Here is a 24,205-nt window from a genome sequence, read left to right as displayed (position 1 = left end):
ACTCTCTTGTCCTACCTGCACCTGGTATATTTGAATTAGATAACCACTTGATGGAGGTGCCTCATAGCTTTCCATATCCTTACTTCATGTTGTCTTAGTCTCAAAAACAGCTCTCCACCATTCCCATTTTACAGATGAAAACTGAGGCCTAAAAATGTTAAAGGTAACATTCATACAGCGTTTGAAATTTTAAATCCCCTCTGAGAGATTTGCAGTACCTTTTTTGCATTTTTTTTAGTTTTGAGAAATAAAATATTTTTCTTAAACCAGTCTGCTTCAAAAACTTCCCTGCAAAGATGCTTCCAGCATGGATACAAAATTCTCTTTTACTAAACAACCACCTTGGTTTCTTTAACCCTTGCCTTTCAGACCTGTAAGGAGTGTGTGTGTGTGTGTGTGTGTGTGTGTGTGTGGTGTATCCCATGGCATCTCCAGGTTTCTGCCAATATCCACTTCTGCTTCCTGCCTCTCCTGCCTCTTCTGGGTGCAGGATTGAATGCCTCAAGTTTTCCCACATGGCAAAAGACTCTCATTGTTTTGTTACATCCCTCTAAATATCTGCTTTAGTTGTCCCTGCAAAAAGAAAGGGATCTGAAAATCTCTTTGATTGATGTCTCAATCTGTCTTTTCATTTCTTCTGCTGCTTGTTTCACCTAGATTCTGTCAGTGATGATTTGCTTTTAAATGTAATGGATAAGCTTCCCAACCATCCATCTCCTCCTTTAACTATAACTTCTTTCCATGCATTAATGACTGAAAAGTTACATTTTCATTTAAAGTGAATTTGCAAAGCAACCTTTAGATAATAGGCAGTTCTAATATTCTGACATTGTTGAAGCTATTATAAGAATAAATCAAGAGAAAATTCTCCTACTGCCTGCACAAAATGGGGGGAAGGATAGAGCAGAGGCCCCAATACTGTGATGCTACACAACAGCAATTACCATAAACTGAAAAGGGCATAGAAATGGTAGCTAGAATTGAGCTTATCTCCCTGAAGTTGAAAGGTGTCAGAAAGAGGGGGGGAGGAAGCTCCACTATTGAAACTGAAGTCATGCTAATTGCCTTCATCTCACACTGTTTTTCATTCCTGATTGGATGACCTTTTTTAATGCACAGGAAAACATCAGAATAAATCATTCTGAAGATTACCTGTAGAGACAGCAATAAGTATTTTGATCGGAATGCAGCTGAGTCTGCTCATATAGATTGTGGATTTAGCTCAAATATACTGCTAATAGAGTTTTCTTGCAAGAATATATGCAGTGATGCTTATCCAGTATCCCCTAAGTGATGGTAGGAGGCTGTATCTGTGTAATGAGTAGCACTGATTTTGCAGGGATTATTTGTACTTGGGGTCAAGTTAAGAACAAGTCTTTGTATCTGGATCCTTCTTCACAAGGGTTCTCTGCTGTGGAGAGGAAATGTGAAGGAAAACAGTCTTTTTGAAATAATTTGTGAGACAGGGAAGAAGTACGCAGTTCCTTGAGCATTTTGATTTGGCTGAGGAATGTTCTGCTTTGGAACTTGTCCCTGCTCCTTGGCAGACTGAGACTCTTCATTTCAGAAACAGTTATTCTGCTCCTCGAGCAAGAGCTCTGCTCCCTTGTTCCGTGTTCTCTGCCCTCTCTATCTTATTACAAAAATATCCCTGTATGTGGTCTCTTGGCTTTGACAGAAACCCCTCAAAGGATTTGGAGAAGTCACTTACTCATTCCCAGCCTTGCCTTTAAGAGGGCAGCAATACTTGCAGGAGCCTCAGAGGGTTCTTGAGAGAGGGATGACATCTAGAAGTGCAAAAGTTCCTTTGTTGGTCAAACAAACCTCCACAGTGAAAACAATGATTTCAGGTTTCTCTCACTGCTGAGCCTTCTCTCACTTCTGCTTTTTGTTCAGGGAAGGGTAGGCAAAAAGGCATGGCTTTTATTTCCTTTACATTACATTTCCAAATGTAATACAATACATTTACAATGTGAATGCTTTGCATGCTGGTTTAGAGGGTTTTTTAAAGTGTGGCTGATGTTCAAGTACTCTAATGCTCGCTCCCATCACTGTTATTATGCAGGTAAACAATGTGCCCACCTTTACAGGGCCAACACTGCTGTACAGCTGGTGAGAGCCATTAGTAACTTGACCTTCCTGTCTGATTTGTACTTATGCATCTAATAATAAATAATCACATGTGGAAGAGTCAATAGAGAAATAATGCAACACACTCCTTTTAGTACCCTAATTTAGCAAAATAAACCATGAGAAGCATTTCAGTAATTTACTATAGTAAGTGCCCTCAGCAGCTTCTGTGTTTCAGCTGTTTGGTGCTCCAGCATGAAGAAAATTATTTTGGTAATTAGTTATATTGTTATTTAATAGTTCCCAGACAATATTCTATTTTTTTTTTTTAAGGAATGGGCCTTTCTTTCTATATCTCTCTTCCCCATTACAAAAAAAAAAAAAAAAATTTATCTATGAATCTTTCCCCTTGCCAAATCACCTGTTTGTTTTTGTTTTTTTTTTCTTGTTTACTACTTTCTCCAAAAAGTTCCCCGTTATTGAAAAACAGCTTCTGATTTGCAACTGAACTGATGGAGCTGCAGGAGACTCCCTCTTCTTGCATCTCTCTGAGAAAGCCAAAGAACAATTGGGCTGACACAGGAGCACAGGTGGGGAGGATGAATGGTAAAAGCACTGCAAACAGACACTGCAGAAGTCTCCTATGAAACCTGCGTTTCTGATCACCTGGGCTTCAAGAGAAACAGAAAAAGTAAAAAGGATAATGAAAGAGACTGGCTTTAAAGCAGAATAGTAAACCTCAGTCTCTGAAGTTAGATGAAAATTAATCTCTCTTAAAATTGCATGTGCTTAGGCACAGAGTATTCAGCTGTTTCTGGAGTAATATGGTGAAAAATAATAGTCTGAGGGTCAAAGCTTGGATGAGAAGGAGCACACTACTTCCTGGAAGCACCCAAGCTGAGGTGACATAAATAAGAGAATAATCTCTTAAAAACTGCTGGGTTGCAAAATACCAGAGGCTAATCTTCTGCAGACCTAACTCAACATTTTGGGAGGGAAAGGGTGAAGCTGTTGATGGAGCAGGAGGAGAATCCCTCCAGAAGGCAAACGGGTGGGAAACACATGTGAAAAACACACCAGACTAAGGAGAGGAGGGGAGAAAGGCTGGAGACTTCTGCATTTGAGTGTAGGTGGATATGACCTCAATAAGAAAGACACTTCCCCCAGTGTCACCCTCGGTCTCAAAGTGATTTTTATCCCTCCTGTTCCAGAGGAACAGACTGTCATCACTCTTTTTTTCTGTCTCACATCACTCCCTCTGTGGTACTATTTCTTACAGCCTTAGCAGGAAGCATCTTGTTTGCATATACCTCTTATAATAAACAACATAATTCCTAGCTTACTTAATGCCTCCAGATTTGTGCTTTCTCAGTACTGGCCTTGTTGCCGTTGTCCTTTCTAAGTACTCCAGTTTGAAGAAACCAACATTTTATCTCTAACTTTTTGACTGTAGAGATGTTTTGTTTTTTGGTTTGTTTTTTTTTTTTTTTTTTTAATTTACTTAGTGACTCAAGCTCCACAAAGTACCATTCTTACTTCTCACCAGCTGGTGGTCCATATGCCACTGCATCTCTACTCTTGTAAATACACGTTTGAAGTCATGCTCATAGATCAGACTTTTGGTGGTTAATATGGCAATATGTTAAAATGTCAAGCAATGCAGAATGAGTGAGTCAGGGAAAAAATAGAAGCAGTATTCTGCACATTTATAAAATTTTCTTTCTAAAGGGCTCCCAGTGGTCTGCAGACATCAGGGGATTCCTGCCAGTGTGACAGGGTCAGCACAGGGCTGGGATTTGGGATCCACAGCATCTTCATAGAAGCATCTGTGAGAGGCAGTGGCTCCCAGCTTCTCAATGTTATCTACCAGCATGTTTAAACTAAATTAGGAACAAAAAATACAGTCTGACACATTGCCCATGAAAGATTGCCAGCTTTTAACTCCAACTCCTCATTACTCTGGAAAGAGTGGTGAGTGTTCTGTGAGGAGATGGCAATTTGTGACTTGGTGCTCAAAAAATGAAAAAAAAAAAGGAAATACTTTGAACTTTGACATTGCTTTAGAGAGCATCCTAATGAATGTGGCTGCAAATTGTGTCTGCAGAGCAAGACCATCAGAGGCTTCAATTTTCATATTTTCAATGTCCATATTTTCAATTCAGTCATGGCAGCACCATCACCACCTGCATTTCAAGCAGAGGTACAATCTCTGACCTCTCAGACTTCCTCTTTTCATTGCATAATTGCCCTTAAATTTGGCAACGACTCTGCAAGCCAATGCCCTCATTTCTAGTGCTAGTGAAAGTAGCCAGGGAAAGAATAGAAAATGCAGCTAAGAGCTTTCTACAAAAGAGGTGCCACTAGTAAGGGGATAATAGTTTTTGTTGATTTTACTGATTCTGCTGTTAATAACAATGCCTTCTGTCATTGTGAATGTTGTAGTTAACCAGTCTCCAATTCAGTGGCTCACAACAAAAGTATAAGGAAACAATTGTGCCATAAATCCATGCTGCAGCTGTATGCCAACTATCAACTATAGGTGCATGAATGCAAGCTTATAACTGGAAACACTCTGGATGTGAATGACAGGAGCATCATGTGAGTGATTTATTGTTTACATAAATGTTAAAAAAGTATAAATAGCATAGCTTTATAGAAAAAAAGAATGTGTTGTTTTCTTCAGTCTCTTCCCATTTACATTAATCTCTCTGCAAAGCCGTAGTGAACTCTTCAGCTTCTGTGTGGTCTATGCAAACCAATATGTAATGTAGCTAATCTATGCATAATGAGGTAGATAACACTCAAAAAGGAGTTGTGGTTCTGGGAAAAAATTGGAGTCCTCCAAGGATGCAGTAATGGATTCATTCAGTTACTTAGAATTCAGCATGCAGCCATATCTATGACTATTTATATCTCAAGATGTTTCCCAATATTGTGCCTATAGAGATGATGAATGAGGAGATGGGATGGTCTACAAATCCAGGCTGGCAATTTGATCAGAACTGTCTGCTCTGCCCTGCCATGATAATTAGTAGTTCCGCGCTATAGGAACCTTGAGATGAAAATCCTAGTAGATTTTTTTTTACTGTTTTAGGATTTGGAGTTCTCTTTGGGGATGCAGATGAGAATGCAAAGTAACTCAAAGCCGCAGCAGAGAAGTCCAGTCCACATTGTGTTACTGAAAAGCATTCATTAAAATTTTGCTATCAAAACTGTGAGTGAAACTTTCCATGTTCATTGAGTCCAAGTAAAATGATGCTTATTTGCTTCACATTCTCAGGTTATAATAAAAGTTGTTTTCCACACTGGACTCTGGGAGGGTTAACACTGCATTAAAAAAGAATGGTTTTAGATGAAAATAAATGTTCTTAAAAGCAAACTATATTGAGCAAAACCGTCTAGATTAACAATGTTTTTCTCAAACAGCTCCAAGTCACTGTGTGCTGGAATTAATGGGACATCTCTCTTGGAGGTTTTTTCTGTTACATTTAGATGATATTCAGTTCTAGTTTGTAAAGAAAACCCTCCAGAAGCTCACAGCATGTGAAGCCCGTCAGTTCCAGTAAGTGAATCTGCTGAGGCTTTATCAATTTAAAAAGCATAACACAGTTATAGAAAAGCAAGTTGAAGTCTACAGTCACTGTAAAACTCTGCATCAGCAGCTTTGTCAAGGCAGAGAAAAAAAAATGTTCTTGTTTTCAGAAGTTACCATTATCTAGAACTTTTGGCATCATATGCAGTAGACAAGACAGCTTTAGTCCTGTGAACTGACATTTGTTAGCAGAGTACCTCTTTAGTGCTATAATTTAGTGTATTTTTAGTTTTTCAGAAAAAAAAATCATGACTTTTAGGTTGTGATTTCTCTTGTAGTTTGAGAAGGAGGGAAGTGGGGCAGGGAGGGAGGGAAGGTGCTTTGTTGCTAAATAGTACAGGTCAGCTAAATTTGGCCCAAAGAAACTCACGTCAGTCTCCTCTACCCATGACTCATTTCTTCCCTCTCCTGCTCGTATGGTTTGTTGCCAGAGCTACCCCTTGAGTTACACAAAGGACCAATTAATCTTCTTCATGGAAGAACCAAGACTCTTGGTCCTTCCTTCCCATGGAACTGAGGTCGGCTGTGTGTCTCCTAGAGGCTTCCTGCTCTTGGTGCCTTCTGGAGGGAAAGAGTTTGATAAAGAACATTTGATGTAAAGACAAGAAAATGTCAGCATCTCGTGAAGAAATAAAACAGGACCAAGCCATGAAAATATGCTTTGGGAAGGCTCCACTGCTGGGAATGCCATTTTAGCAAGGGAGCTGCAGTGGCTCCAGCTGCAGAGCAAGGATACTCTTTTGCCTTCCACAAAAGAGAAAACAGAAAATTCCATCTTTCTCATTATCTACCCTATTCAACCCTATTTACCTGGTGACGTCTGAAAGCTTGTCAGATATGTAGGGGCTCCAGAGCAAAGACTGGAATTAACTGGGCTGTTCTAGACTACATTTTGAGGTGTGGGCTGAAAATCTGCCTGGAAACCCGCCCCTCATACCCACTGCATGGGGTGACATTGGTACAGTAGGGACAGGGATAAGCCAGGAAATGTATTTTTTTTTTTCCAAAGGGCTTGTGAAGGCTCAGAACTGAAGTGGAACTGGAGAGGTTCAGACTTGTCAGGGTCACGCTGCTGATGTGGCTTGGGACCCCTTCACTGTGTTTCCTTCACTGTGTGGCTCTGCCCAGAGCTGTGCCTGCAGGGCTGCAAGGAGAGGGCAATGCGGGATTTGAGGGCCAGCTGCTGGGCAGATTTGGGCAGAAATCACCCAGGACAGTCATGCACCCCTTTTAGCAACAGCCTGTCTTTGAGTTCAGCACTGGGAAGAAGTAGGACAGAGGATCACTTGGGGATGTGTAAAAACTTCATGGTGAGTTTTGTGACCGGGACAATCAAATTTTTCTCTGTGTTGAGGCATGATGTTGCTTTGCAAGTAATTAGTTAAATATTATTGCTGCTCTGTCTTTCATCACTCTGCTTGCATTGCTTTGGGCTAGTTTGCTGTTTTTCTCATTTTTACCCAGTCTTCAGAGTATTTGACTCAATCTTTCCTTCTTTATATCTTGGTCTCTTATCTATCTAAATCTGAATGCAAATACAAATAAAGGCATCATTTTTATTCATAAGCTGAGAGTCAAAAATAAACATACTGTTTATTTTGAATTTGAACAGAACTGTTTCAGTGCTATAAATTGTTTGAATGTAGCCTCAAAAATCCAACTTCCCAATAGAAAACAGCACTTTCCCCATCATTAAGGATGAGTTTCTGTCCATGAATGCACCTTGTTAGTAGTTTCACACTGAAAAGATAAGAATATTGGACAGAGCTACAAAATATTTATTTTTCATGGATCAGCTCTACATCTTGGAATGAACTTGGTACACCTTGGTCTGGACTGTTTCTGATTAACTCCTTAGAAACTTCTTAACTTCTTCCTTGTTACAGGTCAGAGTCAGGCTTCATAAAAAGAGGAAACCATATCTCAAAGGGCAAGTGACCCAGCAGTTACAAACTTAGTTAAATATGCACGTGCAAAGCCACATACCACACATTTAGTGCTACTTAAATATAATTTCAAACACTCACATCTGTAGAACTTCTTAGCAGTAAGACCAATTATGCAGATATATAGGCAATTTCTTTTTTTATCTGTAGACTACTCTGTACAGGTAAAGCATTGAATACTGTGATAATTTGTGCAATACCTTGGTTAAGCCAGCATACCTGAGTTAAATAGTAGCAGAAAGATTTAACACTTTTTAAACTAGAAAGCAAGATTTTTTTGAACTAGAAAGCTAGAAAGAAAAGAGGAGTGCTGATTGCTTTCCTCTTCAATTTGCTTTTCCTCTTCAATTTGCCTTTCCTCTTCTTGCCTGCTGCAAGAACGAGCTCTTGGGTGGTATCAAGGGAAAAGATTAAGTAGCATTCATTGCTGGGAATTCCAGTTCTTGGTATACCTTAAAAATAAAGCAGTTCCTTAAATTGATTCTTTTATCTAAGTGCAGTCATAGCTAACAGAAATATAAAATGAGCTATTTGCTTGACCTGATTTGTATGGAAGCTTCAGAGTTAAGGCCCTTTGCTCTGACATGGATGTGAAACTGGCCTTGAACAGCAGGCAGCAATTTGGAGCTGCTGAGTCATGAGAGTTTCTTGTGAACGTGAGGGTCTTTGTAGAACAGCAGTGACTCCCTGAAGAGCTCAGTGCTCCCAAAAAAATTTGAAGCTACAACATCCTCCTCCTCTGTCTCTTTTTTCTTTTGAAAGTGGGAAAAATCAAGGTAAGGTGGTAAAAATTTGCATTTTGCTCTGAAGAGCTGAAATGGCATTGGTGCAGTCATGGTGTCCTAGTATGTGATGTAAGTCAGTCATGACTGTGCCAACAACAGTTTGCTCAAATACTGCTTGCCCTCTGAGATGCAGGTCTGCTGCATGAGTTGTGTGCGTATGCTCACTTGAACACAACTTCTCAGTTTTGGTTTTGCTGACATGGTGACTGTTGGGCAAGCTCAGGATGACAAATTGATTTTTCCATGACTTTCAGAGCTTAAAAAATGCATATCTGGAGAAAGTCATGCTTTAAGGAATGATAGAGCTGCATGTGACATGGAGACCCTCACTTTTATGCCAGTACAAACATTACTACAAACCAAGAAATGAGCAGTGACTCCACACTGTTCAGTGAAGCAGATCTTATTTCTCCTAGAAGAGTTGAATAACAACAGTTGTGCAGTTCACACAAGCAGCAGGATGATCATACACATGAGAGAAATCCTTCAAGGAGCTACAGGCACTTATGATCCTGCTGTTCTGCTGGAGGGCTCTGTATATTATACAATTCTCCCATTCTTGAATTCCAAAAAGCATGGTTACACCTCACTACCTACTGTCTGTTTTCAGCACATTGTACTTCATGCTAAGCTGGCTTTACATCATCACTAAAACATAAAGACAACTCAGTCTTTCCGATTTCTAATATGAAAAGCTTAATAGTTTTGATATACTTCAGATGCTTTTGATTTTTAGAGAACACTGCATCAAATGTGGTGATACAGGCTTTATTTGAATGCATTCTAAAGTCACTCGTGTGTAAATCAAGAACTGATTGGTAAATTAAATTGACTAAGCCATGCCAGCAGCAGCAGAGCTGGAAATTGCAAAAAGCCTGTAATAAAGTGTTGCAGACAAGTTATCTCCTTTCTTTCATCAGTCTGTGAGCTGTAGCAGCAGCAAGCATTCAAAATCTACTTGATTTCACCACAGAGCACACTTAAGTGCAGTTCACAAACTGTACTGTCCTTGAACCATCTGGGGTTCATAGCATGAAACCTCTTATGTTCTTCAGCTTATAAGATTGTTTTGTTGCTGCTGCAGCGGCTGCCACTGTTTGCTTTGCAAGTTGCTGCTTTCAGTGTTCAGCACACACCCTCAGCAGCTTTGGTCAAAGTGCTTACATAAACTGAAGCCTAATAGCAATAAAGGGGAGGCATCCAATTTTCCCACCTTTGAATTTCTTAGAATAATGGATAATTGTGTCTTTGGAACTTGAAGGGGGAGAACCCAACAACAACAAAAAAGAAACTGTTCTCTAAGTTCTGCTCCTTATGATACAAAGTTCTGAACTAATCACAAGCACTATACAAAATGGAATTTTCTTTCTTTTTTCTCTTAAATATTTGTCTGAAATGCCTCCTTTTATTTATTTTTCTTTTCTGAGAAGCTCATGGCATTGCTCAGTGATGCATTTTGCCTTGCAAGAAAGGGGTAGGCAGATCATTATTTGTAAGCTAGGCATCACTGAGGTCCAGCCTCTTCCCCATGACTCACTGCAGCTCCTGGCTGATGGCATGGCTCATCTACTCCTACCTACTTCCTTGGTCTCTTCAGATGTTTGCTTATCTCCCACTTGTCCCTGGAGGGCACTTTACACAACTCTACCTGGTTTCATTCAACTTGAATCTGTTCTGCCCTCTGTCTCTGTCATGTTCCTTGTGTGGTGGAAGCTTTTGCTTCACCCTGTGCTTCATCTAGAGCTAAAGGATGCTACAACACAACACTTGTTACATCAGCTGATGGGGATGGCTCCTTGCACACTGACATCACTGCCTTTTAGACTGTTCTCCCAAGCAGCAGACAGAAGCTCAGGGCACAGGATTGTAGCACAGCATAGCAGCAACGCTCCCTCCTCAGCTGAGCTAGTGCTGGTTTGCCTGACTAGCACAGAGAATAATAGTGGAAATTAGATGTGATAAGCCGCACAAGCATACTGTGCCTCTGACAGCACTAACAACACTCTCAAGAGGTACTGGAACAGGTAGATCAGCATGGCTCTGTGCCTCAGCCCATCCCAGCTCCAGGGCTGTAGCTCCGCTGGGTGCTGTGACTATATCTGTGAGTGTCCACTGCTCCCATTGCTGTGTTTGACAACCCCCAAACCCAAAGCTGAGTGTAGTCCCAGGGGGAGAGAGAGAGACAGGTGCTTTAGCTACAGTCACACCCTGGATGGCAGCAGGAACAAACCAGATGTGCTGAAAGCAGCACGGCAGGGCTGTCACTGCTGCTGGGGCTGCCTGCCAGATAAAAACAGCTTCCAAAACAGAGGGGAAATGAGAACCTGGTTTACCTGTTTGAACATATGTTAGGCAGCTTTTTTACCCTTTTCCTTTTCTTCTCCATCTTTCAAAATGCACCCAAAATTCACCCAACTTGATGGCTTTTTTACCATCAATCACCTCTAATGACCCCAAACTCATGGCCCTTTCATGCTGGCATTTCCCTATGCTCTATTTCTTCTGAGCTTGCCCTGTTCCATCTCTTTGCCCATGTCCACAGCTGGGGTTTCACATCCCAGCATCAACTAGAGCCTGAAGACACTGCTGAGCAGATGGTGGAGCTGCTTCTTGCACAGCCCTGCTGCTGTCCTCTGGCATTCTGCTTCTGTACAAGGCAGTGGCTCCCAGCATATCAGCTGTGGATGTGAGGACCAGACCTAGGGCAAAGTAAACCATGTTTGTTGGTTAACTTTCTGGGAAAAATAATCCTCCCCTTGTGTTCAAGTATGTGGTAAAATTAATGTAGATACAGGCTGAGAGAGGAATAAGGACAAGGTGGGGATGGCAGGAAATTGCAGTGTGTTCATTAGCATATGAAGAGGGCTATATTTATACCAAGTGCAAGGAAGGCAGCTTGATCAGGTGGGCATTTAGGAAAGTATTTATATTTCCAGCAAACCATGGCAGAGGCTTTTCCCTAGAACTGCATGTGCCTCTGATGTTCCTTTTGAAGAAACCCATATTCATTCCTTACCACAGATGAACTCAAACATGCTTGAGAAAAGTCCAAGTCTAAAAATTCAAGAGACTTGGATCAAGCTGCTGACTTTCTACCAGCTGTGTGTGCAAAACAAACCACTTTGCTTTCATATGTTCTGAAACAAGGACTACACTGAAAGGAAGATGGAACCTCACAGGTTCCTTGAGACACTTTTATCAGAGATCTCTGGGTAATTAGTAAAGTGTCCCTACTGATGCTACCAAAATAAAGTAATCCTCAGTTGAGGAATACCATGATTATATTGTCAAGTGGAAACTCAGCCTCCTTGGAGGCACTGTGAGCCTGGCAGCTGGTCATGGTGATGATGTGTCCTGTTTTGTGTACTTTTAGATATACAGTTCAGCCTGTTGTGGATCTTGAAAGCTTAGAACTAAGACTATTGATTAATAGAGTTTTTGAATTGTCACTGAAATTTTAAGAGTGCATTAAAAAAAAAAAAAAAAGGAAAAGCTTTTATTGAACAGTATCTGTCTCTTTAAGTGACATTTCCTGTCGAGTGACATACTCTTCAGTGTAAGGAAGCTAAGAAGCTGATCAATATTTGTGTAAAAAGTATTTCTAGAGATCTGTTTTGTCAAACCTTACATCATCCTCACCCAGAGAGTTTGACTATTACAACCTGTATTTCAAGCAGGATGGAATGGAAGCAAGGAAAGAGTGGCCAGGAGTCTGGACTGAAGCTGCAGTGGAACTGGTCTTTCATTTGCAATTTTTAACCATTCTATGGGTTCAGTCTGAGTTAAAGGAGTACTTTCCAGCCTATTGGCAATTTTATGTGCCAGCCACCACAGACATACAAGGCCTCAGGCTTGGAAGGCTTGTGCTTCTCTTGAATATATGCACCAAAGATAGCACATTGCTGAGTCAAAACGAGATAGTATAGGTACATTTGAAATTCACCTTATTAACTAAGATTTTCGGTCCTTGTTTACAGACATGAAAAAGAACCAAATCCAAAAAACTGTATTTAAAAGGCTGGAGTCAGAAGTAATTAATGCCTAAAGTGACTCTATAACCATACACAGCCAACCTACATAAGTGCAGATCCTCAAGAGGTTTGTGATTAGTAGTTAGCCTCACTCCTGCCTAATATATTGGTACCTTGAAATATAATAAACACTGTACTGTTAAGAATCATTTACAGTGAGAAGACTTCATTGCAAAAACTGATTCTTTTCAGTCAAAGTTTTAGCACAAAATTGCATGTTTCTACTTCTAGAGGAAGGTGTCCCTGTGTCAGGCTAAATATTGACAACCTCCCACCCCTGCTTCCTACTTCTCCTTCCACACATAGCTCAGTGACAGCAAGCCCCTGCTGCAAAGGACAGCATGTGACACTGCAGGTCACAGCAGCTCCGGCTCTGTAAAGGGAATTATTGCTGCCTTATGTGAGACGAATCACATTGCTCTGGACACATTCTCAGTGAAGGAATGTGACAATCAGACTTGTATTACTTTGCACTGCTGCTTGTGCTGCCTGGCTCAATGAATTTTATGGCTGAACAAAGCAAAAGCTACCATTGGACCAATTTTTCACTCATCCCTCTCTCTGAATGGGGCTGCCTGCCCAGTCCTTGGGGATGCCCCAGATGGATCCCCCTTCTCCTGGGCTGGGGAATGTACAAAACTCACTCAAAGACTTACAGAGCTGCCTTTATAAAATGTTTGGCCCTGTGGGCTCTCAAGGACTGTCACCTGTTCCACCTGTTCTTATTTAAAAGACTTTCTTCTTTTGAAGAGCACTGTGGAATGCAAACCTCTATTACCCTGGCCCTGAGAGTTTTCAACCTGGCTTCAATGTCCTGTGGTTATGCACCTTGCTCCTATTGTCCTGTTTCACTAACAAGGTATTTTTCCTTTTTTTTTATTACAGAACCCCTTTCTCCTCCCTCTTTTGCAGGAGCCTTGTACCCTTCATGCACCTCAGCTCCACAGCTGGTGTGGGCTCAGCCTCTAGTCCTTGGGCCAACACATCCCAGGTGATGTGGAATGGCACATCCTCAGCTGGCAGCAAAAAAGGGTGGGGAAGGAGCTGGGCACAGGAGACAGGGCAGAACACAATGAAGTATCATGTGGTAATAGCTTTTTCCATGTTACACTGCTTTCTGCATATAACAAAAAATACCTCTTTCCTCCCAGCCTGCCATTTTCCTCTCGTTTCTTTCTTTCTTCTCCTAGCTTCAGGTTATCTCTCTTCATGACCTCTCTGAAGCCACTGTGTTTAAAATACAGGGTAATTTGTTTTTTACCTGGGTACCACACTTTGATAAGTTTAGAAAAAATCTAATTCTCTCCAGGCTGTGAGTTTACCAGCTACTTAAGATAAGGACTCCAGATAGTTTCCTTAAACTGCCAAGGATTCTGTCAGTTTGCATCCAAGGGAATGAGGAGGGAGCCTGGAAAAGTTTGGGATGGAGCAGAGCAGCTCCTGCCCTGGGTCCTGCCTGGCTTGCTGCTCTGCCTGGGAGCACAGGGAGCTCTGGAACTGCCCTTGCACCTGCTGGGCTGATGGGGACAAAAACCTCTGCCAGAATCAGCTTTTGCACATGAGAATTTTTAACAGAAAACTTCTTTAACAAAACTCCTGAGAGAGCCTGACCCTTCTCTTTGTGGAGTTAATAGTGAAGCTCCTGCTTCATTTCAGTGGGGCAAGGTTGACTTTCCCATCTCTGTAGTACTCAGGGAGTACTGAGGTAAAGACTGGCAAGCCTGACAGCTGCAAAATTGTGGTGTTTGGAAAATGGAACTTTATAAATGTTTATTTTAATTTAAAAAATTCTTGTTTTTCTTTTTTTTTTTTTTTTTCTCACTACATTCTGCTCATTCTCCTGGGCTCTGCAGCCCATTATTGCAAAAGAAGCAAGACCAAAAGCAGAGGCCAAGGCATGCTCAGGAAAGTATTGCAAGGATTAGACTGCATTTGTGCACACATGCTTATCCAGCAAAGATGTAAATATATATTCACTTGCATCTTCCAAGAGAGTCATTCATGACAGAAGTGTGCATACACTATAGGTGATTGTTTGGAATTTTATTAGACACCAGTCCACGTACTGAGGCACTTTCTCAGGCATTACTCAGGAAAAACTCACAGCTTCAACATTATCGTACTTAAATACATGAAAATCCATAGTACACTGCACAGTTTTTTTCTTTCAGCACAAAAGTTACAATACTTCTGTTGTCGTGAGGCTCTACAAAAGTGTATTAGTGCTTTAAAAATACATTCTTAGTAACTTTTGGACATGCAGCTTCACGTCCACTGTAAGAGATTTAACCTCCTTTGCCTCAAAAGAAAAACAGAATTCTGTTTCCAGCCCAGAATTCATTAAACACTTGATCAAATTTCTGTTGTTTTTCATTTGCCCAGCTATTTCTTGAATTTCAGAACTTTTCTGCATTTCTAATAACTCAGGATAGCCATTCCAAACTGAAGGAATCTAAAAAGTTTTTCTTGGACAAGTTGTCACTAACCAGTTACCAGATCCAATAAAACCAAGTAAGATCATGGTCAGTGTATTTGATTATGAAAAGAAGTTCCATAAAGTATTTAAAGGGTAATAAAAAGTTCATCTCTTACCTATCACTTTGACAATGTGTTAATAGACAAGGTTTTACTAATTTTTAATTAATTTCTTAAAAAGGGCTAGAATGCTTTCTGCTTTCTTTTTCTTTCTCAACAACATACACAAAAACAATATCCCCCCAAAGCAGACTTGCACTAGGACATGAGATGGAAAACTTATGTTATAAAACCCATCTCCTTTTGCTTAAAGCAGAGAGATGTGCTGAGAAACTGGTACAGTATGACAACATTTTAAACACAGAGGAGACGAGATTTATCTGGCTGGTATACAATATAAAACAAAAATCGAACACCAATGTTACAGTGCTATATTGAAACAAACCACATTAATTAGATGCTTTGAAGTCAAGCCTATATTTTCTTCAGCTTTTTCATGAATTATTGATCCACTTTGCTCATTAAATGGAAAGGCAGGCTCTTGCAGTAAATGGACAAGTGGCTACAACATTTATATAATCAAATACGCTCTGCATCTGGCAATAAAACATGTTTGTGTGTAAAACATGCTTTCTGAATTGACATCCCTGCAAAACAGATTTACTAGAACAACCACATTCCTTTCCTTTTGTCTCTAAAGCACAGCTTGCCTTGCATCATCATGCAGTCCAGCATTCTACTCTGATCGCGTTAAGCAAGACATTTTCCAAGAGCCTGTATTGTGCATTGAGCAACAGAACATTTCTCCTCTACAACGAGATGTAAATAAACTGTCTCACTTACCTTATTTTCTCCATTTCTGCCGCAGAGGCCTACAAGAAATCAAATAACAGGAGCAAGTGAATGAGAGCAGACATTCACTCCGCAGATCTATGCATAGTTAAGGCTTTCCGAACGCTTCGGCCGCGCATCTGCGCCAGCCGAGCGGAGCGGGGAGCGGAGCGGGGAGCGGAGCGGAGCCCGGCGTGCCCGCGGCCACGGGCACCCAATGACTCAGTTGTAGCGCTGAGCCACACAACGGGGAGGGGAAAATAAAGAAGGAGAAAGGGAAAAAAAAAAAAAAAAAAAAAAAAAAGCCCCAAAGCGAGCAGCGGCAAGTAACAGGTTAGTGAGCCTCCTGGGTTTCCCAGGGAAAGTTGAATTGCGGTGCTGCCCTCGGCGCGGTGGGCATGGCAGCGGGCCGGGCTGCCGGGGATTGACAGTGACTTCATCACACGTGAATTCGGAGCTCAATTCATCATCTTGCGCGGAGCCCGACAGATGGAAGGACACCAGCTCGCCTCCTTCGTGGGAGTTTCGAGTAATCAAATGACTTTCCTCAAGTAATGCACTATCTTGACAATTAGCATCTCAATGCACGGAGGCGCCGGGTTAACCCTTCGTGTGCCGCTGCCCCGCCTGCAGCTCCCGCTGCCCCCGGCCCATGCTCGGCTCTGCCCGCATCCCCACAGATCCCCACGGCCCTGCCTGCTCATTCCAGCAACCTGCCTCGGTCCTTTTCCCCATGTAGATGCTGTAAATTCCTGCTTGTCTATAGCCCGGAGATTCATTAATTTCTCCAGCGCTACTTGTTGGCATAGTCTTGTTAACCCTTTGGTTTCTTTTTTGTCATTATCTCGTGCAGATCCTAAATAGCTGCTCCCGTTTCGTTTCAGCACAGCACTGGTGCAGAATCTCATCAATTCTCCCAGTCCCGCTTTATTGTAACTAAGGAATGAGCACTCAGAGCAATCCTGCAATCTCTAGAGCCAGATAAATCTCAGCATCACAGAATCTCTTATTTATACTGAAAGCATTGGCCATTAATCATGAGCACTTTAAACCTTATTGATTAATGGCTAACAATCATATTTGAGTATGAAATAAATTAAAGATTAAAAACAGAGAATGTAAATTTAATCAGTTAACCAGCAGGAAATTTGTCAAACTGCCTAATAAAACATCCCAAATGACAAATTGTTGGTTCTTCGTTGGGTCACTTGTCTTCCCTTTTTCTCATTTACTTCTGATTTGCCCATTAGAGAAGTTGTCAGTCAGGTTGGTGTTTGCACTGCAGTTTCTGATGTCAAACATTAAGGATTTTAGCCATGCACCATAACTTGGTAGGCAAGAAGCCAGCTGCAGGAAAAACCCTCCTCATTTTCTCAGTAACATATGTAATGCTTGATTACATGGTCCTTGCTATGTAAACATGTATTGCATACCTGCTGTGTTGGAAACACAAGGTTGTGTGTGGAACCTTGAGATTAAAAATGTAACCCAAGGACCCATAATTGCTTTGTCTAATTTGTGTCTGTCCATTGAATCCTGCATATTCTGTAGTGCACAGGAAATAGATTCAACATTGCTGCTCAGAAAATGAACCACAGAGGCTTTGCTGATCAGAAAATGAACCACAGAGGCTTTCTCCCTGGGCATGAGAATCTATGGCAGACCCACTCGTTTGCCAGCTTGGCTCTCCAGACATGAGCTCTCCAACACAGCCCTGCTCATCGTGTTCCTTTAAATTTTGGGGAGATGACAGTTCTTTTGCATGGCTGCTCACTATTTCTTTGTCATGAACTCTGGGAGTTGCTGTGCAGACAGAGTACTTAGAATACCTGATTTCAGAGCTTCTATTATGGCAATATCTGCAGCCATCAAGGGAAGACACCTGGCCTTGCTTTTGCCTAGTGCTTTGAATAATGCTGCACTCCCGGGGTCAGTGTGGGGGTTGCTTTGTGTGATTAAATCAAAGTATGGAAAAGAGGAGCTGTAGACTAATGTTTTGGTGATACTCATCTGTGAACGCAAGTGAGTCATTGGCTGCCAATCCTGACAGGAAATTAGTAGGGAGAAAAAAGCTCAGCAAATGCCTAACACTAATTCAAACAAGAAAACTAAACCAAGATGCAATTACTTTTCTTTTTTCTTTTCTTTTTTTTTTTTTTTTTTTTTTTTTTTTTTTTTTTTTTTTTTTTTTCCCTGGTAGGGCTGGGTTTTTTACCTCTCACAGTGAAAGCTCTTTGTTCCATGTAATATGGCCATTTTTCCTTTGGACCATTGAGGATGTTCTATTCTGCCTTTCACTGGCAGGTTGTGCAGTAAAGGTATTTATCTCTCCCCTCTGATGTGGAAACTTTGGGGTCAGATCAATCCTCCCCAAGGAGGATGCTCTGCCCCGGGTCAGAGACATCTCTGGGCTGCAGCACTGCAATGCTCCATTGCATCTTTTGACAGGGATGCACTGCCAGTAAATAAATTGGAGCACAGGACAGGACTAGAGCCTGGGTGTTCTTCAGCAGATTGCCCTGGCTTTCAGCCTAGGGGGTCAAATGAGTGTAACTGATACAAAAAGTGGTGAAAACAAGGACAGGAGCATCTGTAGAAACATAGCTTTCATCCCAAGCAGTTTATTTTCCCAGATAGCTGTGTCCCTTAGAAAAGTAATGTTTTATACCATTTTTTCCTTTTTCTTCTTCTCCCATTTCCTCCTTATCTCTACATTTAGTTTTTTTCCTTTTTTTTTCTTTTTCCCCCCAAAAAGCCTAAACAACTCACAACTATTTCAAAAGTCTGTGGTTTTCTGAAAAAGCTCTGTAATTACAAGGTGACATTTTTACTAAGGCAAGATTGCTGCTCCTAGCCAGATCCCTGCCATTGATTTAGCCTGTGGAATTTTAGAGGCGGCATCATCCTCCCACTGCTGTCTATGAAGGCTCCTATCTGAAACATCTTCCTGAACTGATTCAATAATATAGTCTAAACAGCTCTGAATTGGCCACTTTAAGGACAAATCTTGTCCTCAAACTCTTATGGGACCTATTTCAAGCAGATAGACTGAAGTAAAGGTTGGTGCAAGAATGTCCTTAATGGTAAGTCATCCATAAATTGTTGCTTGCTAGTGTGTTGATTCATTTCAAGTGATTCTTGATGCCTAAACTGAGCAGTGATTGAAGCTGTGTGATTTTTTCAATTAAATATTTTAAATTAAGATCAGTAATTACCTTTAATTATAAAAATATCAGATGTGATTTATTTACATGGGATTTTTTTTTTCAATATCAAAGCAGTATGACTAAAGAATTTATTTAATTAGCCTAAAAATAACAAGTTTTGCTTTTAATAAAAAGTTTGGTCTGGGTAACTCAATAGGCTACATTTCTATATACAGTCTCTTTACTTAAAATACTGAGACTTAAAATACTGAGGTTTGAAGATTTTAATTTTTAAAGACATGGCATGGCAACTATCCCTAGAAGCACTTTTGGGCAATGACTAATAATATTAATAGAAACCTGATTTTTTTTCCAAGTGTTTGAAGGAAGCAAATGTGATGCACCAAACAACTACCAAGACTCACCTTTTTTGGAAGTGTTAAACATTTAAAAGTACATTTTTGAGCAGATATTGAAATAGAACTCAGTTACCTTTCTTTCTTTTATTTTTTTTATTTTATTTTTTAATATAATTCCCCACCCCTTACTTATTCCAGATTGCAAGTTGACATTCTTTGATATTCTTTGAGAACAAAGTCATTTGCAAAGTCAAGACTAAGAATATTCATTCTTAGTCATTGACATACATAAAACTTAGTGTAGTGATCCAGTTATTTGGGTTTTTTATATAATCAGGGTCTATAGTACTGATTATTGAACCTATATATTTTTTAATGAAAAAGTGATCCATCATTCTATTCAGTTCACATTGTGTTTATGCTTTATTTCCTTTATGATCCCTTTTTGAGGGATAAGCAATCATGGGATTTTAGATCTTTCTGATGTCTAAAGGAATTTCCTTCCTCGAAGATATTGAGGTTAATTTTCATCCTTCTGCATCTGCCCAATGTACATGTGAAAAATAAGTACCCTGGAAGTGAATTTTTAATTTTACTTATTAGTTTTTGTTTTCTTGGAAAAGCTTTTCGTTTTAGAGGGAGGGACTGGACCCAGGGTCTGGCTCAGTGCTCACCAAGTCCTCCCACTGTGTTCAGTGACTTTGGAGTTGCACTTTGGCTTGTTGCTACCAGAGGTACCAGAAAAGAAAGAGTAGCAGGAAGTTACTGCCACTCATTTAATCTTACTGTTCACTCAGATTTGTTTATTATGGTGGAAGTTACTTTTATTTCTTTGTTGAGGAAAGCTGTAAATGAGAGCTCATTCACAAGAAAAGTTGTCTGGATTTCTGGCACATTTGTAGACTGTCACATGTTTTCAATCCAACTGTATTACTTTAAAACTCTTTTCTGCTCCCTGTTGTACTAAAGTTTTATTGATAGAAATTATGGTCCTTTTTCCTTTTTTTTTCCTACAGAGGACAAGAGTTAAAGATTGGATTTAATAAAAATTACAGACTACATAATTTGATAGGATCAATCTTTAATTAGATGTTAATCAATTTTTAGAGATTTCTTTTATTGGCTTTAAAGTACCACTCAGGCAATGCCTGAAGAAAGAGTAAAATTTAATCTATAGAAAGTTTAAAAGAGCTGGAGGAAGTGTCCATTTGCATTTGATTGTATTGAATGTATCTGATAGATGTTTACAAAAGAAGGATCATCTTCCTGTAAAATTCTTTCCTGAAATTTTCATGGAGGTACATAGAAAATTGATTCCAAGTCTCCACAGTTGCCACTATAATAGATATTTTGCTCAGAAAGCATGTGTCCACACCATGGGCCATAAAGCACCTCCACTATGCTCATCTGAAGGTATTTCATGTATGAAACATGAAGAGGTTTAACACTGAGGGAAGAAGGCAGAAGATGCCAAGGATAACAGCCTTTTTTCTTTCCATAGTATTGAACTTTTTGGAGCCAATGGAATGAAAAACATTTTATCTTGGGAAGAGGAATGTCACACGTATTAGAAATAATGGGAGGGTTCCATTAAGCTGTGGAGGGTTTTCATGTTGGACACAAGGCAAAGCATTTGCCAACCAATTTAGACTTACCAACCACAAGTAAGTCATAACAAATCTCTCCACACCACCAAGATTAGCATTGCACTTTCCCAGGATTCTCTCTCTAACTGGGACCACATTCCAGTGTTTCTTGGGGTGAAAGAAGAAATCCTCCACAGTAACATTAAGTTACAAATGAAAACTCAGACATTTGGGACAAACTGCAAACAGCAAAAACATGGCTATGGACAAATGGACCTAACTCAGAAAACAAAAAGATAAATTGTCTTTTTAATTCTTAGAGCAGGTGATTAAGTTCAACACCCAGAATATTTACACTGCACCAGAACACCAGTACTCCATCATGCAATGTTCATAAGGCTGCTGGGATCCATCTTGAAACAGATTTACCCTGTTTTTTCTGAACATTATTAAATTGATTGAAATTGGAGGGTGATTTTAACCATGTTAAATTTTGTATGACCAGTTCTCTCTTTGATCTTGTACCAATTTTATGTTTAAAGCTTATTACTCCCACCCTGTTTTTAGATTCCCATACACATTTATGAAGAGATGCTTTATCTAAGCAGGAAAACAAGATGTGATTCTCTGGCTGCTCTCATAAGATTGTATTCCTTTCCCTCAGTCATTTCGGTATTCCTTCTCTGGATCTGTTCCAAATTATCTCAAATCTGATTTGAAAATGAGTAATCAGAATATACATTATGTACAAAGCACCTTGGCAGTACCTTGTATGGTGGATGTATGCTTCAGTGACTCTAAAGAAAATATATCTGCAGTGCATCTCAGGATTGTCTCAGATTTCTTGTGCTTCTCTCTCATTTGAGGCTCACAGCTGTTTTACTGTCTAACAACATACCTGGATCTCTGTTTCTCTGCTGCTGACAAATTATGAGCTCCACAAAATAAAGTATTGATGTGGATATGTTATGTTAAAATTCCATTACCCTGCTTACAAATAAACCAGTTCTTATATGAGCTTCCTAATTGTTGTCAATACCTTGAAATGCCTTTATTATTTAGGCAAACCTGTTTATTGGCTCAGAGTCACTAACAATTATTTGAAACAAAATATGTCTAAAAATCTTCTTTGAAAATTCCAATAATCCCTTTCCAACATTACAGTCTTCCGTTTTAACATTTACATAGGCTTTTCATTCAGATTAATCATCTTGAATTACTCTCTATTTTATAACTTTTAGACACTAATTCTCAACTGCGCACTTTATGAGCTACTTTGTGCAAATCTAGATAGATCATGACTTGTTCCCTGCGTGTGAAATTGCTTCTCTTAACAAAAAGTTACTTTTGCAAAAATTGTCATGTTTTATGCCACCTCTCTTCATCCTCGATTGCTCAAGTTGCTTGACCATGAAGCCTTCGTTTCGCTTCATGTTACATTTTCTCTTCACCACTTAGGATGTATTTGTACCATTGCACACAGAGAAAAGTTTTGCTTCTGAGCTTGCCTATTCATGTGTCAATTGAGCAAGATTTTGGACTGGGGATTACTGCAGGATTCCTGACATCAGCAGAGTGAATAGTAGTAATTTGCCTTACTTATGATGGTTTCTGTTAAACCTTCCTCATCCTTCTTCAGATATCCTTCAAATATTCCCTGTTCACTATCATTCATACTGAAAGATGAGGGAGAGTATCTCCTTAATAACTGGACAAGATCTAAGTTATTCTGACCTTCTGTCTGACCTTCAACATACAATAGGTCTTCCTTCTTTCTTTTTTTCTTTTGTTTTTCTGTCTGTATAGCTGAAGACCTTTTTATCACTATATTCTAAAAATCATTAGCAAGGTCTGATCTCACTGAATTTTGGCTGAAACAGACTGGGAAATAACCATAAGAGAAATAAGATAAAAAGAAATATTGGGAATTTTTCTCACAACAGGCATTTAAATTCTCCATGACACATCCTGCATGTGTGAACATGTATCAAATAGCAACATATAAAATTCAAACTGTAACCTAAAGGCTTCTCTTTTGCATGGTTGGGAAAATATAGCATTCTCAAGCTGTTTTATTTCCTAATATTTTAGAATCTTGATTTTGCTTCCTTAGTTTCTTTTTCACTCTGTAAAGTCTCAAAACCACATTCCCAGCAGGGGTAAATTAGCAGAGCTCCACTGAAGTGAAGTCTTGCTGATTTATATCACTGGAGGTTCTGCTTTTAAATGGCTGTTTCAATGAGTCAAGCTGATTTCTGTCATACCCAGTACCCCCAAGTAGCATGAATGCTGTCGTTTCTCCCAAAAAATGGTCCCAAAAGAAGCTACACCTCTTCTCCATGTCACTGGGAAAACCATCCATGTCACTGGGAAACCTGAGCAAAAGACCATTGAAAATAGTGGGCTTACTACCTTAAAATGATAGTTCAGACTCCACTTAAATAATTCATTTTTGCTCAATCTGATTATTTGAATCTGTGCATGTAACTACTGTGATTAAATGCTTGGTTTTTATGAAAACAGTCCTTGTAGTCATCAGCAGAGATGAGGATCCATAGTGCTAGGAGCTGTGCAAACTCTTCAAATGAAATGTTCCATGACCTGACCAACACGAGTAGGCACAGATCTGTGCAGTGGTTTTGTTTCCTTTAGGGTGCAGCCACACAGCAGCACTTGTGACCATGGATTGATGAACTGTTTTCTTCAGAGTTGTTCATCATCCTCTGATGCAGTAACGTCACAAAAGATTAAAATAGTGAGGTGAAGCCACACTGCTTCCAATCCTCTGTACTCTTCAGTCCCATCCAATGCGACCCCACCAGTGACAGTGTAGCTGTAAATACATTATGTGAGACTGAGAAAGAGTAAATGCAATCTAGTTGACTAAATGGGGTCTATGTCTCCTAAACTAATACATAACACTGCTAACTGCACGTTGCCAGCGCACGTATGTGGCTGTTGTAACACAGACTGTGGTAACTGCCATTACACACGTGATATTAAAGCACTTAGCCACAGAATTTGTCATTTTAAAAGATCCTGTTTGTCAATAGATAATAAAAAGTGGTGTCTGAGCCAGTCAGGAGTAGCTGCAATGTCCTGGTGCACTGACTCCTGCCTGGGTAGGTGTGGATTTGTACCGGGTGGGACCAAAGCTTGGCTCACCATGGATGGCACATGAATTCTGACATAGCTGCTCCTAGAAACTTCTGTGTTTGCATCTTTCTATCTCTACATATGTCCCTGCATAGTGAGGATGTTTTGTTCATGAATGTTGAAGATGGGAAGTGGGAGCAAGAGATGGAGTGGGAGCAGAACTGCAAAATTCATACATCCTACACTTGTGGAACTTTGTTTGTTACAAAACATGCATTTTGTGCATCC

General features: G+C 40.1%; 1 protein-coding gene across 4 annotated transcripts in view; it reads right to left on the bottom strand.

Annotated features, from left to right (window-relative positions):
• BEGAIN (brain enriched guanylate kinase associated) overlaps nucleotides 1–24,205 on the bottom strand; it is a 160,162-nt gene that overhangs the window by 99,292 nt on the left and 36,665 nt on the right. For all 4 annotated transcript variants that reach the window (XM_063159946.1, XM_063159947.1, XM_063159949.1 and 1 more), the window contains one exon: nucleotides 15,743–15,771. In XM_063159946.1, coding sequence (XP_063016016.1) covers nucleotides 15,743–15,771 — 29 coding nt within the window. The remainder of the gene's footprint in view (nucleotides 1–15,742; nucleotides 15,772–24,205) is intronic.

This window comes from Melospiza melodia, chromosome 6, assembly GCF_035770615.1.
Source record: "Melospiza melodia melodia isolate bMelMel2 chromosome 6, bMelMel2.pri, whole genome shotgun sequence".
Lineage (NCBI taxonomy): Eukaryota > Metazoa > Chordata > Aves > Passeriformes > Passerellidae > Melospiza > Melospiza melodia.
This window is presented reverse-complemented; position numbering and strand designations above follow the sequence as displayed.